This window comes from Leopardus geoffroyi, chromosome A3 (genome assembly GCF_018350155.1).
Source record: "Leopardus geoffroyi isolate Oge1 chromosome A3, O.geoffroyi_Oge1_pat1.0, whole genome shotgun sequence".
NCBI classification, from domain to species: Eukaryota; Metazoa; Chordata; class Mammalia; order Carnivora; family Felidae; genus Leopardus; species Leopardus geoffroyi.
Genome location: NC_059336.1, coordinates 119484227 through 119503826, shown reverse-complemented (window position 1 = coordinate 119503826; position 19600 = coordinate 119484227). Strand labels below are relative to the sequence as shown.

General features: G+C 42.5%; 1 protein-coding gene across 3 annotated transcripts in view; it reads left to right on the top strand.

The window, feature by feature from the left end:
- Positions 1-1714: 1714 nt before the first annotated feature.
- The window catches only part of SELENOI (selenoprotein I), a 47192-nt gene continuing 29306 nt past the window's right edge, over positions 1715-19600 (top strand). Inside the window, exons 1-2 of one of the 3 annotated variants that reach the window (XM_045447471.1) lie at positions 1715-1950; positions 19250-19318. In XM_045447471.1, coding sequence (XP_045303427.1) covers positions 1894-1950; positions 19250-19318 — 126 coding nt within the window. In that variant the 5' untranslated portion in view covers positions 1715-1893. The remainder of the gene's footprint in view (positions 1951-19249; positions 19319-19600) is intronic. The other 2 variants (XM_045447473.1, XM_045447472.1) reach the window with 2 other exon arrangements.

Sequence of the window (19600 nt, the reverse complement as noted above, 5' to 3'; positions counted from 1 at the left end):
TTTGGAAAGCAGAAAGCGTGGTCAGTGTATGAGATAGAGAGGACAGATAAGCGTCAGTGGGTGATGGATAAGCACAGGCCTTATATCAACAAGCATTTGATGCGAAGATTTTTTTTTTTTCTCTTCATATTGATTAGAAGAAACACACAGCAGATGAAATCTGTAGCGTATTACTTGGGACGGTAGCCTCAGTCTGATTAATACATTGTCCAAAACACATATTTAGGGCAGAGACCTTGTCAATTCAGTTTTCTTATCAGTACACAGAAGGATTTTAAATACAGTACATGCACAAAGGAAATACTTTTACACGTCGAAGAAGGTGGTTTCATAGTTTTCCTTTCATTAGAGGACATTTTCTTCCTAGATTAAAGGGAGATCCACATTTCTAATGTCCTCAAAGCAGACACTGCACACCATAGCAAAGAGATCGCTGCTCATTCATTCAAGGAAAGGTATTGACCATGTATTATCTGCAAGGCACTGGACTATAAGGACAAGGGAAAATTAAGGTGTACAAGATACAGGTCCTTTCCTTAGGACAAGTGAAGGAAAATGATGTTCAAGTTTATTGATCATCTGCCATGTATCAGGTGTGATGATAGATGCTTTATATCTATTACCTCATAAGAACCTTGTACTTTAGAAAGTGAGATGAGACACACGCAGAAATAATATTCTTGGCATATATTGAGCACCAAATAATTATGTTTAACGAGTTAATATAAGGAACATAAGAGATCTTAGAAGAATCACCCTTGTTTCAGAGACCCAGAGACTCAGAATCTTTCTTAGGTAGTGGTTTCCGACACCAAGAACCTCATTTCGTGTTGGGTTGACCACTTCCGAGCTGTATAATTAATGGCCTGATCCTGGGCAAGTTAGGTAATCTGAATTTTTATTTCCTAATCTGCGAAATAGGGAAAGTGCCTTCCACTTAATAGTATTGTTATGGGGGTTGGTGATAATGTATATAAAGTTCCCCTTATAGAAGGTGCTCAAAAAAAGAAAAGGGAGCAATTATTACTGTTTTTAAATTTTATTATTAGCTTGATACACACTAGCCATTGATCTAGTGTTCTTTCTACTATTGGCTCCAGTTACGTGCATGCACTTCCTGCAAACGCACTTAAAGATCCCTAGAGACTCAGAGACCAGTGCTTTTATCTGGTTGGAGACGTGAGCAATTTCAATTTGCAACAGTTTGACAGAGCGGAGAGCGAAGAGGTCTGAGGGGTTCGTCTCCAGCGCCCTTCCACGCCACTTTACAGACGGAAAAAGCCTTTCCCCGAGGCTCCCCACTGGTTTCTCTACGTCCAATCACCTTCCTGAGCTCCTACAGCCTGCCAGAAGCCGCAGCGCGCCGGGCACACACCCTTTCTCCGGCAAGTTCACGTCACGGCTCTTTCCTGGGTACTTCTGAACTGGTTCGCAGACAACCACCGCAACCCGAACGAAACCAGAGAACCACCCCAACCCCCGGAGGGAGGAGCAAGGCCCCCTGGGAAATTGACCTTTTACCTCCACTCTCGCCTTACTTCAGCTCACCAATTTTGACGTTAGCGAATGAAGAGACGAGAAGACCTGGAAGGCGGGACTTCGTGTTGTCCGATCCACGCTGATTGGACTGCGACGGCGTGAGGGGGCGGACCTCGTGAGCAGGCTAGCGATCCTCCCTCGGTGGGCGGGGAGAGGTGGAGGCTGCGCTTGCGCCCTGGGAGGCGGCGGAAGTGGCCTGAGGCCGCTACGCGTGCGCGGTGGGCGGAGCGCAGCTCTCCTACCACCTTTGCCTGCCCAAACCTTCCCATCCTTGCTCTGCCGGTGTGGTGCTCGTGTTTCCGCACCTCGTCGCGGAGAGTCGCTGCCGAGTGGGCGCTCGGTGTTCGGGTCGTCATGGCTGGTTACGAATACGTGAGCCCGGAGCAGCTGGCTGGCTTTGATAAGTACAAGGTAGCGCGGGGCCCCGCGGACGTCCCTCTCCCTTCTCGTCCCGGCCTCTCCCTGGCGGCTGAGGGGCAGGCGCGGTCCGTGTCACCTTGTGCCGCGTGGCCCTGGGCGGGCGGGCTGGCCGGCGTTTCCCCGGGGGTCCTGCCGAGACCTGGGGCTTAGGGGTCAAGGTGCGTGGGAGCATCCTAGGGCCGCCGCCTTGACTCGGTACCCTCCCCGGGGGATTGCCTCTACCTTAGGAGACCTCTCCACGGGAGTGGAACCAGAGAATTCCCCGCGCTTCTTTACTTCATCTTCATCATCATCACCACCACAATCATCATTATTAGCTGATGCAGTTCCTTTCGTGGTGTCTTAATTGTCTTCATTTTAATGAAATCTCCACCCGCCTCTTGCACACAACTTCAGATGGAGCTAGTCTTTGGCAGATGAGGCCCGGGGAGTAGGAGTAACTACTGAGGTCGCACTGCTGATGCACTCCACTTCAGTAGCTTGTGGCGCTTGGGCTGCCAGATGAAGTAAATGTGCACCGAACGAACTGTGTAGTAGAAAGAGCGCGGGCTTTGGAGCACATAGAAACCTGATCCCAAACTCTAATTTCTTTACTTGGCTTTGGGCCAAATAATAGTCTCTATGGTGCAAAATGATTATAGGAATTTGAGAAGGGCCTGACACGTAATGAGCCTCCAGTCAATGCTGGTTGTTAACTTTCCTCCAAATCTGGTTTTACTCCGCTGCTCCCTTATCAGTGAATGACTCCCCTGCCCATCCAGTTTTCCTAGCCTGAAATCTGGGCTGTAACCTTTCATCCTTGCTCTCTGTGTCGCTTTCACTCTCAATTCCTCTACCTCACCCACCAACTAGTGAATCACTAGGTCCTGTACCTTCTATCATTTTTAGCCAAAGCTAGACGAGTGGTTCCATTACCACTCTTCCCACGTACGCTTTAAGTCATCTTTTTATTTTAGAATACTTTTAGAATAGATTCACAGAAAAATTGTGAAGATAGTGGAGTTCCCCTATGCTTCATACCCAGTTTTCTCTATTAACATCTTAGATTAGTATGGTACATTTGTCACAATTAACCAATATTTACACATTATTAACTGAGGTCTGTACTCAGATCTTCTTAGTTTCTACCCAATGCTCTTTTCCTGTTGTGGGATCTCATCTAGGAGATCACATTTCATTTAGTCGTCCTGTCTCCTTAGGCTCCTCTCGGCTGTGACGATTTCTCAGACTTCCCTTGTTTTTGGTAACCTGGATAGTTTTGAGGAGTTCTGGCTATGTATTTTGTAGAATGTCCCTCACTTGGGATTTGTCTGATGTTCTCATGATTAGGTAAGGGTTATGGGGTTTGGGGAGGAAGAGCATTAGATGAAGTGCCATTTCATTGCGTCATGTGATAAGTACGTGCTATCAGTATGACTTGTCACTCACTGTTGATATTGATTTGGGTCACCTGACCAACGTAGTGTTTGTTAGATTTCTCCCTGTAAGGTTACTCTCTTTGGAAGGAACTGACTCTGCACAGCCCTCACTTGAGAGTGGAGAGTTATGCCCTCCCTCCTTAAGGGCAGAGTAGTGACATAATTTGTTTGCAATTATGTACGGGAGATTTGTCTTTTCTTCCCATTGTATATTTATCCAACTATTTATATCAATGTGGATTCATGAATATTTAGTTTATACTTGGGGTTATAACCTGGTACTACTTTATTTGGTTGCTTGCCCACATTCCCTTTTCCCTCATAGTCTTTTCTCTGGTTCATAGTGATCTTTAAAAAAAAAAAAATGTGCATCTGGTCACATCACTCCTTTGCTTAAAACCCACTACTGTCCTCTCATTGCTCTTGGAATGAAGTCCAAACAGTCCATAACATGATCTACATGACTCTGAATGTCATGGTCCTTGCTGGTCTTCGGCTTCATGTCCATGTCATGCCTCTCACTCTCTGCCCCTGACAGCATTAGTAGCCGTCTCCTCCCTCCTGCCATTTTTTTTTTGCTCACATCTTTAAGTAACGTTGTTACTTCCGCCAGGAATGTAGCTTCCCTTCCCGTTTATATTCATCTTCATGTCTTAAATGTTACTTCCTCAGAGAAGCATTCCATAAGCTCTCCTCTCTTCTCTTTTCAAAAAAACAAAATGTTTATTTTTTGAGAGAGAGAGACAGAGCACATGTAGGGGAGGGGCAGAGAGAGCCGGAGACACAGAATCGGAAGCAGGCTCTGGGCTTCGAGCTATCAGCACAGAGCCTGATGCAGGGCTCAAACCCACGAACGGTGAGATCATGACCTGAGCTGAAGTCGGACGCTTAACCAACTTGGCCACCCAGGTGCCCCTCTCCTCTCCCCTTAAGTGTGCTGTCAGAGCACCCTCTGCTCCCTTATGGAATTTGTTAGTGTGTTTCCCTATTAGAACGTAGTATCCAAGGTTAGACTTGTACGGACCACCACGACCTGAGCACAGTACTGTTGTGCATACTAAGAACCCATTAAACATATGTAGAATGAATGGATTGCTGAAGGAAATCATAATGGATTTGGCCTAGTTGGCATTGGAAAAACTGCAAAGGACCGTAGCAAGTCATATAATACATTCCAATGCTTTCAAGCAATGTAGTATCATACAATTTTGACCTGGGGTGCTGACATGTCTTAAAACTTAAGTGGAAAGAAGTTCCAGAGCCTTCTCGGTAACCATGACTGGGGCTTTACAACTTCATTAAAGAAGGTCATTAACCCAGATACCTCCTGTTTTGCCTTCAGCTCTACCCCCCTTTCTGTTATCTCTTCTGCACTGTAAATATTGACATAGAAAACTTTTTCTGGGAGGGGGGAGAGCGGAAAATGGGTGATGGGCATTGAGGATGGCACTTGTCGGGATGAGCACTGGGTGTTGTATGCGAGCCAATTTGACAACTATGTTAAAAAAAACAAAAACCAAAAAACAAACTTTTTTCCCCTACTAGGATCTGCTTTCTGGGTAAGTGCCAGTAGGATAGCTGTTTCCTTTGCAGCAGGGTCTGTAATATGGAATCTACTTTTTCTTATAAGCAGTGTTCCCTAAATTTATATTTCCAACTAGGTAGGTGTTCTAGTCTACAGGAAATTTTAGTGTGCTTTTCTATTCCTATCTTTTCCACTCTTCCATTATCTGACTCACTTCCTGTGTCTGACAGCAGATTTCCTATCATCCTGGAAAACAAAGGTCATTTTAACAAGTGTCCAACGTTCACGAAACTATAGCGCGTTGATGTTATTTTAAAAGAAGGAGGGTCACAAATGTATAACCTCAGCTTCTTCTAGTAGAGGGTTCCTTACTGAGTATTGTGTTTATATTAAAAATATGAATCTAAAGGTGTCTCAGGAAGAATCTGTGTAGTCAGTTTCACTGGAATGTGAATTGCCCTAGAGACACTTCCTTCCTAAAGACCACACATTCCCATTGTGTGGTCTTCACCAGTAAGTGCTTTATAAATGCTTATTGAATTAAAACAGCTTTTTTTTTTTTTAAGTTTATTTTTTTATTTTGAGAGAGAGCACAAATTGAGGAGGGGCAGAGAGAGGAAGAGACAGAATCCCAAGCAGGCTCTGCACCATCAGCACAGCCTGATGTGGGGCTCAAACTCACAAACTGTGAGATCATGACCTGAGCCAAGCTCAAGAGTCAGGCACTTGACCGACTGTGCCATCCAGACGCCCCTAAAGCAGCTTTAAAAAAAAAAAGGTTATTTTTGAGAGACAGAGACCGCGCATGCGTGCGCACATGTGAGCTGTGTAGGGACAGAGAGAGAGGGGTTCAGAGGATTCAAGGCGGGCTCCACGCTGATAGCAGAGAGCCCGATGTGGGGCTTGAACTCATGAACCATGAAATCATGATCTGAGCCGAAGTTGGACGCTTAATCGACTGAGCTACCCAGGCGCCTCTAAAACAGCTTCTGAAGAAGATCATCCCATAAATGGGTAAAGACTCAAAACAGTCAAGAGATTTTTATTCCCTAAGGTGACCCTACATATGACAGCAAAGAGATATAGAGAAAACTTGATAGTATAAAAGCTGCTGGTGGCAAAATTACTTTTGGTTAGTTTAATTTCTTTGTCTCCCTAGAGGTACATCTGAGAGCTACAGTTGGGAACCTGGCTGTTATTCAGAATAACTGCGGATAGGTTGTGCACATGTAGAGTGGTAATTAGATTTCAGTAGTAAGCAACTAAGACGATTGCTTTTCGGTGCAGAAGAAAGCATGGGATGGATTGTATGTTATGTGCTGTCTTAACACCTGTGTTCTCCATCGAGTTACCACAGTTTTATTAAGCAGGTGAATCATTACTTGAGAATCTGCCTTCTCTGTTAGAATATGAGCTCTGGGAGGGTAGGGCCTATAGCTGTCTTATTCAACATGACCAGGGTCTAGTGTATGAACAGAATAGGTGCTCAAGAAATATTTATCCAAGGAATGAAAGTGTAGAAGAATATAAAACATTTTGGAAGTGTGGTAAAAGGGAGCTGTCCATCTCCTGGATATCAGAAGGATACTTCTGTATTTTGAATGTGAAGACGTCAGGGCTTTAACTGCCATTTTCTCTGTTGCTTATTCATGTACCTTTGGACAATTATATTGAGGGATTTTACCTTTGTGAGGCTTAGTCCTCCTTTCTACCTGTCCTTTCTTTGGACAGGTCTTTATAGTTGAAGGATTTTGCCACTTAGCTAAGGGTGAAACGTCTGTCGTGGTTTATGTAATCTGGCCTGGGGGAGACATAGTTTAATTGACAGTGTAACAGTCAGTTTCAAATTGTATCATTTTGCTTCAGAGAGGAGGTAAGTGTGCTTTGAAATATTTTGTTTGGTTTCATGCGAATAATTTTATGATGAATTGGTTTCTGCTGTTACGGTAGTTCTACCTTGCATGTCAAGAACAGCCTGATTACGGGACCTATGATAATTGTGAATTAATTAGTGTATCGCAGTTAACAGGTTGTAAAGAGAGACTGTGTGCATCCTGATGGAAATGCTCAAAGAATCTAGCCTTCACCCTTACTGGTTCATACAGTTTGATTCCGAGTATTCAGTAAGCATCTATTGAGGGCCTGGTCTGTGTCAGGCATAGCACTGGGGCTGCAAAATTAAGCTAGTGGCATATGGGCAAGTAGATAGACAGCTATAGATAGTTAGTAAGTGCAGTTAGGTAAGTGCCGGGCACGGTGGGAGAGGATAGGGAAGCAGCTCCAGGGAGTGAGGGTTAAAGCTGAGAAAGGCTTCAGGGAGAGGATGGAGGGAAAGGCAGAGTTCAATCTAGAAAGATCAAGCTGAGTGGGTCTCACGTGACCAGATGATGACTCGGGAGTAAAGGAACAGAGGAGCAGTGGATTGTAAAAGGAGTGAAGGCCTGGGAGTATTTGCTGGGAACCCTCAGAGGGCAGATTTTAGGCATACGGTGGAGGGGCAGGAGAGGAGGCTGAAGAGAGGGAGGTGGGGCTCTGTCACAGGGGATGCATGCTTTGGTGGAAAGGGCTTCTAGATTTTATCCTTTAGGGAGATCTGTGGTCTAAGGACTATCAGCATCAGCATCGCCTGGCAAAGTGTTTAAATAGCAGATTCCTAGCCTGACTTTGGGAGATCCAGATTAGGTAGATTACTGTTATCAGCATGTTAAATACCTCAGGTGATTTTTAGGCACATTGTCATGCTCTAGGCTTGGGGCAGCTGTTTGATTTTAAACAGGAGCAGATTTTAATTTTAGGAAGGTTGCCTTGGCAGCTTCCTAAACGGATGGAGTAATCTGGAGACCTTTTAGGATCCTTCTGCATAAACTTAGGTAAGAAATGAGGGAGGCCTGAATCTAAAAGCAGTGGCGTGGGTATTTTAAAGATAGAAGTAAAAGCTGGTTAACCTGCCCACTGAATTTGGCCAGCAGATATGTTTAATTTGGCCCACACGTACTTTGTTTCAAAAATTGGCGTCTTCCCCATAAAAAAATCCAGATTTCTGGGCTAGTTTGAAAAACCAGAATAGTGAGGGGCGACTGGGTGGCCCGGTTGAGCGGCCGACTCTTGATCTCAGCTCAGGTCTTGATCTCAGGGTCATGAGTTCGAGCCCCATGATGGGCTCTGTGCTGGGCCTGAACCTACTTAAAAAAAAGAAAAAAGGAAAACTAGAAGAGTGGAAACATCGGCCCAGAACTTCCTCTTGGCAAGACTCCCCTGGAGCTAAATGGTGCCTGCCCTGTTTCAAAAAGGTATTTGCTCTCCAGTTTGCCATCTCCCTACCAGTCTGCAAACTTCATTCAGGCCTGCTATGTTCAGTTTATCCTCCCCATCCCTGTTTGTGATCCCTGATTTAAGATCGCAAACTGACAGAACACGATGAGTGACCAGCTGGAGGTGTTGGTGGTGTGAGGGAAGGGATGAGGGATGAGGGGGTAGGTGTCTGGGATGACTCAGGTTCTCTGGTAAGATGACTGGGTGGGTAGAGGCAGCAGTCACCGCAATAAGGGTTTTGTGAAGCATTAACTCTGGAAAGGCACCTTGGCAAGAATAGCACCTGACATTTGTTTTGTCTAAGATTTAACCTTCTTGATTTCCTATCTCCTGAGTAAACAAACTCATGAGAGACTGACCCTTCTAGCACAGAAGCATAAGTATAATTTAAGTGATAAATGATGCTGAATCTGGCCGGATAACAGAAATCTTTTGCGCAGGGCTCTTCTCTTGGATGGGGCCCTGTGAAGGTGTGGTTTGTGGACAGGGAGTTGAAACAAAGTAAACTTCATGTTCTAAAGAAATAGCACTTATGGATGCATTATTCTCTACTAGAGGAATATTCTGTAATGATATCAAAGATCAGAACACTTCTGGGCCACAGTAGACACATGAGAAATTCTTAAACCTGATTTTCACTTACGGCTGCAGGCCAGCTATAGTATGACATGTTAGTGATGGCGTTATCCAGATACGTTACAGTTAGTTCAGACGTAACTCATCTTTAGTTGTGCGTGGTCTCCTTAAGTAGATCGAGGGAGCTGCCCATTCCCACCTATAAACACATTTATAAGGCTTGAAAAGCATTTTAGTGGCCTTAGGTATAGATTTGTAAATGGCTCACGGAGAGAATTATTTTTGTAGTTGGCAGAGGCAGAGGAGTCTCTCAGAAGCAGCGAAAGAGGGCTGGGTGGGGGACTTCTGCAGAATGACGGAGAAAAGTCAAGGTGGTGGGAAGAAGGTAGGTCTACTTTTAGGTACTATTTGGAAGAAACATCTTGGTTGTTTTACTCTTTTCTGAAATATCAATTCACTGATGATGGCTTGTTTTCCTAACTCCTGTAATGTTAAAATGTGAAGAACTTTGCTGAAAGAGAATTTGCCCAGCGCATCAGGGAGAGTTGGAGAAATGTTCTAGAGAGACTGGTAGTGGGAACCGAGGCACGGAGACCAGGAAGACCGTGGTAAATTAGGCATAAGGAAGTGGCTCTGTGAGGTACTGGGCTGAGCCTGGTGAGCCCAGTGAAGGAAAGTTGAAATGGCAAGGGCAATATTGTTGTAAATACTGAGTAATAATAATGACAGTGATAGCAGACATTTATATAGCATTTACTATATGGCAGGCATTGCTTTAAGTGCTTTACATATATTATCTCATTTAATGTTCACAAGTGCCTCTTGAGGTGTAGGTACTAGTACTTTACTGAGACACAGAGATTTTAAGTAACTTGTTCAAGGTCCCAAAGCTGAGATTTGAACCCAGGCGGTCTGGGTTCGGAGCCCATTTTCTTCATGCTTTGCTTCCTCTCAAATCTAAGAATGAAAGGTAGGCTTTGCCTTGCAGTTCCTGGGTGTTTTGTAGCAGATATAGAAACATCCAGTAAAGACCTTCAATGACATGCCTGATTGGGTTTGTGTCTAATATTTGCAGATGGGAAACATGCACAGTGAAAAAGAAAGACGTGTTTTTGTTTTCTTTTCCCCCCATTTAAAAATTATTACCAGAGGTGAGTAGATGACTGTAAATTTACTAGTCTTACATTTTGTTGAGTATTAAGAACATTTCATATAGTATTAGCTTTAATTGAGGTAAATGTCTTTTGATTAAATAAGTGGCTTTGGGTCTAATTTTTGTTTTTTGTTTTTTTTAGTATTTATTTTAAGAGAGCGCAAGTCGGGGAGGGGCAGAGAGAGAGGGAGAGAGGGAGAATCCCAAGCAGGCTCCGCCTGGTCAGTGTGCAGAGCCCCACACAGGGCTCGCACTCATAAAACTGTGAGGTCGTGACCTGAGCCAAAATCAAGAGTCGGACGCTTAACCGACTGAGCCACCCAGACACCCCTGGGACTAATATTAAGTTAGAAACTACATATTAGCGTTACGACCGTGAGTAACAGTGTCTTCTCTGACCAGGTTTCCTCATCTGTGAATAGATCACAGATTGTAACACTTACAAATAGTAACTCACTCAATTTTGATACTGATCTGCCTCATAGGATCATTATCAAAATTGAGTGAGTTACTATTTGTAAAGCACCTGGCACATAGTGCTATATTAATGTTAAGTAAATAGGAAATAAAACTTGACATTTGTGCTTCCCTGTTTGTCAGCATTGGCTAACATAAATGGACATGTGAACCCACACCACAAGAACTTATAAGAGAAAGGGTATTTTAAGAAAGTAAGTTAAGGGTGACAACTTAATGAATGGGAAGAGTAACTGACAGGTCACCGTCTAGCTTGGGTCCCACTGATAGTCTTGGCCTTCAGATTTCGCCTCTATTTAGTCATATCAACTGGCAGAGTAGGTAAATCTTCTCAAATGTTACTCTCCTGTTTAAGAATCTGCAGTACCTTCCATGTGTTTCCCATGCATTTGATAATACAGATTTCCTCTGTAAGGATTTCTAGTTTCTTCACTACATGACCCCTGCTTTTGTCCTCTCTTCTTAGAATTTATTATAGATTATTTAAGTTTAGCAAGCAAATCTGTCGTCATGACTTGCTTGTTCTTGCTGCTCTAGCTTCTCCAATCTTCTGTCACCACCTTCCCTCTGACTTGTTAGCAGATGGAAATGATAATATTGACTGAAATGAGATCTCCTTGCCCACGGAGTCATGTTCTGTTATTGTAGTTCTTAAAATCTTGTATTGATAAAAAAGTCTTTTAAGAAATTAAAAAATTTTGTCCTTGGGTTGGTTGGTCCCTCCCTCCCATCCTGTTTCTTTGTTTTCCTTCCTTCCTTCCTTCCTTCCTTCCTTCCTTCCTTCCTTCCTTCCCTTCTTGCCTTCCTTCTCTTTTCCTTCTCTTCCTTTCTATCCTCCCTTCCTTCCTTTCCTCCCTTTCTCCCTTTCTTTTGCATTTTAAGTTTAGCTTTGGTGTTTTTATACCACAGATTGTTCTAGCACAATGCCTTGTACTCAGTAAATTTAGTGAGTACTTGCTGAATTTTATTATATCGTGTCTCGTGCTTGCACTGCAGTATTTGAAGTTACCATAAGGAGGAATAGGCGTTGGTCACCAGACTAATGGTGTGGTTTATCCCTCAGCCGCGGAGTGGTGGAAGTGCCGTTAATGTTTGTTTTCAACATTGAGGAGAGCAGTGCTCCTCAAACCTAGGCGTGCTTCCGAATCACCAGGAGGGTCCGATAAAAGAGATGGCTGGGCTCAGAGTGTCTGATTCTGTATGTCTGGGGCAGGGCCCGAGAATTTGGGTTCAGTTTGGTGATTACAGTTTGAGAACACCTCATCAAAGAGATATTCAATTCTATTGCAATCTGAAGAGCAGTTGAAACCAAGAAATGGATGTAGAGCAGTAAGAAACTCTGTTACTGTAATGTAGTATGGCAGCTCTCAGGCATCAGGTGTTCTTGATTTTGTGGGTAGGAGCCTCAAGATGGCTCTTTGTAGAAAAGATGATGTAGTGCTTTCCGAACTGTGCACTAGTTTCCTATTGCTGGGTAATGAATTATCACAGACTTGGTGGCATAAGACAGCACACATTTATGATCTCACATCCTCTGTTGGGAGTCTGGGCATTGTTAGCCAGCGCTTCTGGTCAGGGTCTCACCGGGCTGCAGTGAAGGCGTCATCTGGGCTGTATTCTCATCTGGAGCTTGGGGCCCTCATCCAGGCTTGTGTGGTTGTTGGCAGTCTTCAGTTCTTTCCAGCTCTAGGGCTGAGGCTCTTAGCTCCTAGAGCTTTCCCATTTTTCCCTGCCCCATGGCCCTCACCACAGGCAGTTCACATCCTTGCTGTTTCCTTCATAAAAGTCAGCAAGAGACTCCTCCAAACTGCTAAGACGAAGACTTACATAATGAAATGTATCATGGAAGGATATCTCATCACCTTTGTCGTAGAGTGTATCCTAATAGGCAGTGCCATCTGTCACCTTTGCTATATTCTGTTGGTTAGAAACGAGTCACAGGGTCCACCTCAGGGGAGTGGAATGAACCATCAAGGGGAAGGGATTGCTTATACAAGGGCTCGACTCACTGGGGATTACTTTAGGTTGTGCCTGCCACAAATTGGAAGACAAAAAGTGTGTTTTGGAGGATATTATGAGAATAATGATTTCAGTAAATTGGGTTTAGGTAGGTCACGATTGTATTTGAGCCAAGGAAGTGTAGTCTGGTTTCAAACAAAGTGATCAATTTCATAGACGTGTTTCAGGATGAATCAGAAAGAACTCACAGTTTGGACCTTTCTGTTTATTAGCTGTTGGGATCTTTGAATTTTACAGTCTTTTACACTCCCAAAAACGTGAATAATTTTGGAACTCAAGAATTTTGGAAATAATTTTTAAAAATTAGAAATGTCATTTTGAGTTTGCTTGCATTCTGAAGTGATTAACATGAAGTGCAGTTTATGAGCTACTGTTCACTTGTACTTGAGCCACATTTTGTGGATTACTGCAGCAAACTAAATGTGTTTTATAAGTGTGAAGCTTATATTTCAGGTGGGTAAGGACGGGCCTTATATTAAAATTGATTTGACGGTAAGAGCCCGGTTCTCCTTATGCTGTTTAGAAGACAAACGAAGCAGGGGAAATCTGCTGCTGATTGTAGATAGTAGAGCATTACTTGGGACAGTGGCCTCAGTCTAATTAATCATTTGTCCAAAGCTCTGTATTTAGTGCAAAGGTGTGTCAGTTCATATCCGTTTTCTTATCAGTACAGAGAAGGGATTTAAAATACAGTACCTTTATAAAGGAAATATTCCTATGTCTAAGGAGGTGGTTTCATAGTTTTCCTTTCATTAGAGCCCATTTCATTGTTAAATTAAGGGGAGTCTTGGGGCGCCTGGGTGGCGCAGTCGGTTGAGCGTCCGACTTCAGCCAGGTCACGATCTCGCGGTCCGTGAGTTCGAGCCCCGCGTCGGGCTCTGGGCTGATGGCTCAGAGCCTGGAGCCTGTTTCCGATTCTGTGTCTCCCTCTCTCTCTGCCCCTCCCCCGTTCATGCTCTGTCTCTCTCTGTACCAAAAATAAATAAAAACGTTGGAAAAAAAAATTAAAAAAAAAAAAAAAATTAAGGGGAGTCTCACATTTTTACTGTCCTCAAAAATGTGTACCTCACAGCATATTTGGAAATAATGTAGAAGTTACTGTACTGCTACTAGCCTCACCCATAATCCTCTCTGCCTGATGTACTTTAAGTCTCATAACTGGTCTCTGTTTGCACTTTGGTACCCTTCCAGTCCATTTTCTGCACTGTAGTCAGTATGACCCTTTAAAAATGTAAAGCAGGACATGCACTGGGTTTACAATAAAATCTGGCTCACTGTGGTCTGGTCAGGCGGTGCAGGCCCACCTCTCCAGTCTCATTTACATACCTCTCTTCCTTGCTCACTAGACCATAGCTGCGCTGGCCTTCTTCCAGTATTCAAAGTATTTCTAGCTTTGTGGTCTTTGCACATTTTGTTCTCTCTGCTTGGAAGGTAGCTTGGCACGCACTCCCCTCCCTGCAATATGCGTGGGTGTGTGCATGCACACACGCACACGCTGCCACACATGTATTCTTTATTTTCTATTTCATTTCAGGTATAAGTTACATATAGATGCACAGATCTTAAGTGTCTAATTTAATGACATTAAAATTTTTTTTTTGGATTTGTTTTATTATTTTTGAGAGAGAGAGAGGGAGAGAGAGAATCTCAAGCAGGCTCCGCGCTGCAGACTCGATCCCACAAACCGTGAGATCATGACCTGAAATCAAGAGTCAGATGTTCAACTGACTGAGCCACCCACGTGCCCCTAATTTCATGAATTTTTACACATGTATATACCCATATAACCACCACTGCGATCAAGATAATCGAATTGATTCTGGCAACTCAGAAGGCCCCCTTTCAGTCTTTCTCATCAAACTACTATTATGACTTCTTTCGCCATAAATTAATTTGTCTGTTTTTGAACTTCATATAAATGGAATCTACAACAGCATGTTCTCTTTAGTGTCTCACTTCTTCACTCCCTATAATGTCTCATATGTTCCTTGCCGGTCTTCTCATCTTTTAGGACCCAGCCGAAGTGTCCCTTCCTTAGTGAAGCTTTCTCTGACCACTCAGACTAGGCATACTCCCTACCCCTTGGCCTCTTGCAAAATACCCTCTTATTCCTTCACAGTATTTAACACAACGTGTGATTTTTCTTTGTTTTTGGGCTTATCGTCTATCTCACAAAAGACCATAGACTTGGTGAGCATAGGGAACGTTTTAGTCTTGTTCATCATTCTCTTCACTGGGCCTAGCAAAAAGTTGCCTGGTACAATCATAGGTATTCAATCATAAATATTTGTTGGCTTTCTGAATGAATGAATGAGTGAAGAATGAACGCTGCTCTATTTTCTGCCTTGTACTGAAGTAAAAAAAAAAGTTCTGAAACTTTCTGATTTTTGGCAAAAGGTAATGTAAAGTAATTCTGATCTTACTAAGATTTTAAGAAAATTTCTTCTCATGGGCAAGATGGACTAATTGCCATAGGTGACGGTACCGAATTCTATACCTAAGTAACAATTATTCAGTATACCAAGAGCAATCTTGAGGGAAAAGTTCAGAAGTTCTATCTTGATCAGCATTTTTACAGAGACTTCAGTGAAGGTACTATTATTAGCATGACATGCTGAGGGTTTGGCGAGGCATAACTATCACCTTGATAAGTGAGTCTGAATCTGAAAAGATCTGGAAGGGATAGAAGGATGAGATAAGATAAAATAATAAGATAAAATGTGGTAAGATAAATGTAGAGTCTAGTACTGGGTTCCAACAGGCATCATATTAGTGTAGAGAAAGGTAGTTTAGCAGTCCAGCTGTGTGGTTGTGTTTAACTCTGCAGAATGCTTTTGTTGCCATAGGAAAGTAATATGTTGGGCATCAGAGAAACAAGTCATTGAGGAAGAGGGGCTTATGGTCATGTTCTTTCTATTTACTCCTGCACCACATGAAATGTTTCTTTTGCCCTGATCACATGTTCGTGTTGGCTTAACAACATTTTGGGTCGTGTGGAGTATAGATTGTCAAACTAAAGCCCTCAGGCACTTGTTTTTGTGAATAAAATTTTACTGGACCACAGCCGTGCCCATTTGTGTACTTATTTTCTGTGACTGCTTGCTTGCTTCAGTGGTAGTGTTTGTTACAGAGACTGTATGGCCTGCAGAGCCTAAAATATTTACTATCTGATGCTTTCCGGAAAAGCTTTCCAACCTCTGGTCTAAAGACTAGACCTAGATGAGGAAGAAGATTGAAGGCATGGCAAGAGGAGCAGCAAGAGGGACATGAGATGTTTAAGCAGGTGAAGAGAAGAAGTGGGTAGGACAGGGAGAGAGCAGTCTTCAAATATTTGAAGCACTATTGTTTGGAAGAAAAATTGGACCCCTGTCTGCTTAACTTTGTAAGACAAAATGAAAACAGGATAGAAAATACGGGGCAAGGGGAGGATCTTGTTAGTGTATAGAGAAGTTAGTTTAACATGGGTTGCGTTGCTTCTGGAAATAATGAGTTTTTTGCCCCAGAGGCATTTAAAAGGAGGCCAGATGATTGTTGTACCTGTTTGCATAGGCAAGGGTCAGGCACATAAGACCTAGACATCTCCTGAACGCTTATGATTCTGAGATTTTCTCAAACCCAGGCTATGGTTTTCAGCCATTTCTCCAGGGTGATAGCTTCCTCCAGCCTTGCAGTCTGGAGATCAAGCAAGTCACAGTGAGCTTAACAGTGGATTGCCTACTGGGTTAAGATACTCGGATATATGCCATTCCAATAGAAAATAAAAATATGTTTACTGAGCATTAACAAATACCTAAATCTAGTTTAACATCTTTAAAAGTGTATGTTTTACTTATTTTTTCATGCATGTGGAAGGTCTGAATCATTTTTTTTCCTCCTGTTGACTCACAAGACAGTTTTAAGTTTCTTTGTTTATACTAAGTGATACGTGATCTTGAAAAATACTCAGGTGTGTAAGGCTAGAGCACGGAGTGTTCTTTAGGTTTATTGTTTGCTACCTTTTGTGATCTCCTATTACATTTTCTTGCTTACTTGAGCTTAAATGTGGAAGATCCATTTAGGCAGACTGACTTTCTTATATTTAGCTGTTTGTTCTTTTCATACTACCGATCTCCTGAAGTAGAAGTTTAATGGTAAAACTTCAGGGTTTAAGAAGAGGAGCTTTTCAGATCAAAATACTGTCATTTAAGGACCTCTTTGTAGTTCTAAATTAAATAATGGAAAACTGCTGAAAGACACTCATTCAGCAAACATTCCAATTAAGAACATTGTACTTTGTACACCATATTAGGTACTCATGTGATGTCTTAAACAGTTTCCTTCTGATTTGGACTTCTTACAACTTTTGTACTCTGCAGTAGATGGTGGACTTGAAATGTGTGGTTTCCCCGTTTATCTGACCCACTGGCTACATCAAGTGGGTCTGGGTGCGGCCAGGGCCTCCCCCTTGTTATTGGCAGCTGCCAGGGGCTCCTACTCGTTCTGTGTCCTCAGGTGCAGAGACTTAAATCCAAGCAGTCCTGTCAGTTGAGGACCCCTCATTCTGCAGAGGTGTAGATGTAGCTGTGTCTATTATGTGGAAAGGTTTTGTGGCCTGTAGAGAGCCGTGCAAGTACCAGTTTTATTTTATTTTATTTTATTTTATTTTATTTTATTTTATTTTATTTTATTTTATTTTATTTTATTTTATTTTATTTTATTTTATTTTATTATTTTATTTAAAAAAACTTTTTTAGAGAAAACTTCTTTTTTTTCTTAAGGTTTATTTTTAAAAAAAAATTTTTTTTTTTTCAACGTTTGTTTATTTTTGGGACAGAGAGAGACAGAGCATGAACGGGGGAGGGGCAGAGAGAGAGGGAGACACAGAATCGGAAACAGGCTCCAGGCTCTGAGCCATCAGCCCAGAGCCCGACGCGGGGCTCGAACTCACGGACCGCAAGATCGTGACCTGGCTGAAGTCGGACGCTTAACCGACTGCGCCACCCAGGCGCCCCAGGTTTATTTTTTTAAGTATCTCTCTGCACCCAATGTGGGGCTTGAACTCGTGACCCTGAGATCAAGAGTCCCATGCTTTTCCAACTGAACCAGCCGGGTGCCCCACAAATTGGTTGTAGTCAGAACAGTAACCTGCATTTAAGTAGCCTCCCGCCTGGAGTCTGGCCGAAGCCGCACAGCCTCTCACTGTGGCTGGCAGAGTTCTTCTCCGTTTTCCTCCCACCGTGTAGCTCAGGTCCTTTGTCCCACTGATCCCATTTCAGTCGGAATGGGTTGGAGAAATGAAGGTACTCAGACATGGAGTCTGTTCGATCATTTTGACTTAACTAGTTATCTGTCTTTGCTCCAGTATTTTAAGTTATTTCTGTTTATTTACTATTTTTGTTCCATCACACTTGTGAGTCTTGAAACACTGATGAGAAAACACTTCCTGTGTATTCAAAAGCATTCAGGGAGAAATTTGACCTTTATGATTTTTAAAAAATTAGATATTCAAACACTTACTACTAATTTTATGTACATACTAAGCATAAATATAAAATACAAGACTTTTCAGGTGGGGGGGGGGTGGGTGTTCCTGGGTGGCTAAGCCAGTTAAGCATTCAACTCTTGATTTTGGCTCAGGTCATGATCTCATGGTTTGTGGGTTTGAGCCCCACGTTGGGCTCTGTGCTGACAGCGGAGCCTGTGTGAGATTCTCCCTCTCTCTCTCTCTCTCTGCCCCTCCCCTGCTTGCTGTCTCTTTCAAAATAAATTAATTAATTAAACAAAACCCAAAACTTTTTGGGGTGTCTGGGTGGCTCAGTCCGTTAAGTGTCTGACTCTTGATTGAGGCTCAAGTCATGATCTCACCGTTGTGTGACTGAGCACCGCATCGGAGCCTACTTGGGATTCTTTCCCTCTCTCTCTGCCCCTCCCCTGCTGTCTCTTGCACACACTCTCTCTCAAGATAAATAAATAGACTTAATTTAAAAAAAAAAACAACACAAACTTTTTTTCAGACATTTGACTCTTTGTGACATTGTGTAAATGTCAACTGTACGAATTAGGTAATATTCCCACTCTTTGAGGTGGGAATGATCCCTTACCAATTAAGTATCCCTTCTTCCCCACACCTAGTGGAGTGCTTCCAGCATGCCAGGTACTCCAGTATGGGTGTATCTATTTGTTAAAATCTCCTTTGAATTTTTACTGAATAACTCCATAATTAGGGAATAAACTTGATTACCACAGAACCCTAACCTATTGTTGTCTTCCGTTGCTTATGTATGTGATCCGTTTTCCTGCTGTAAAGGGATCTGTCATCCTTTGGTGGTTAAAGCACAGTTAGTAATATGTAATAGGTGGAACTCATGCGTATGGTTAATTTGCCTAATTTTTATGGCAGACCTTTGGGGTAGAAGCTATCATCCTCATTTACAAGCGGACAAACTAAGGCAGAGATGAAGTAACCTGCTCGAGGTTGCACACTTTAGTAAGCGTATTCGGAGGAGGTTGAGAAAGTCCGTGTTTGAATGTACACAGTGGGAGCGTTTTTGATCTTGCATTGTGAGTGAGACCTTGTAAGCAATATAAATCTCCCCACCGAAACAGTGTAACACTATAAAAGTTGGTTGAGTGAAACAGAGAAACGTGGCTGTACTTGACTGTCTTTGCCCTATTTATATTGTTCCTCCAGTTTTGTTATATAGACCAGGACATCATGTAAACAGACATGTTCTCTGGGTTATTTTTGTAGTATTACTTCCGCTCCAGGATTATTGTACTACTTGCCAGTGTGCAAGGAGAACTGAATATTTTCTTTTCATTTCTTAACAGTACAGTGCTGTGGATACCAATCCACTCTCTCTGTATGTCATGCATCCATTTTGGAATACTATAGTAAAGGTAAGACGATTAATAGGCTTGTACTTACGTTTTAGTAAGTTGTAAGTATTTTAAGGAGTGTCATGGATACAAGTGTTTGTTTAGTAAGATGTCTAGAGAAATTACTCTCTCATTCTCCTTTCCCTCAGTCACATACCTTTTGATTTATTTTATTGTTGAAGTATAGGTTTATATTCTTATACTAGAATTTATCATTTTTATAAAATGCATTTAAACATTTTCTAAAATAAATAATATTATGATTATAAGTTTGTTGATTATAGAATTTAAAATACAGAAAAC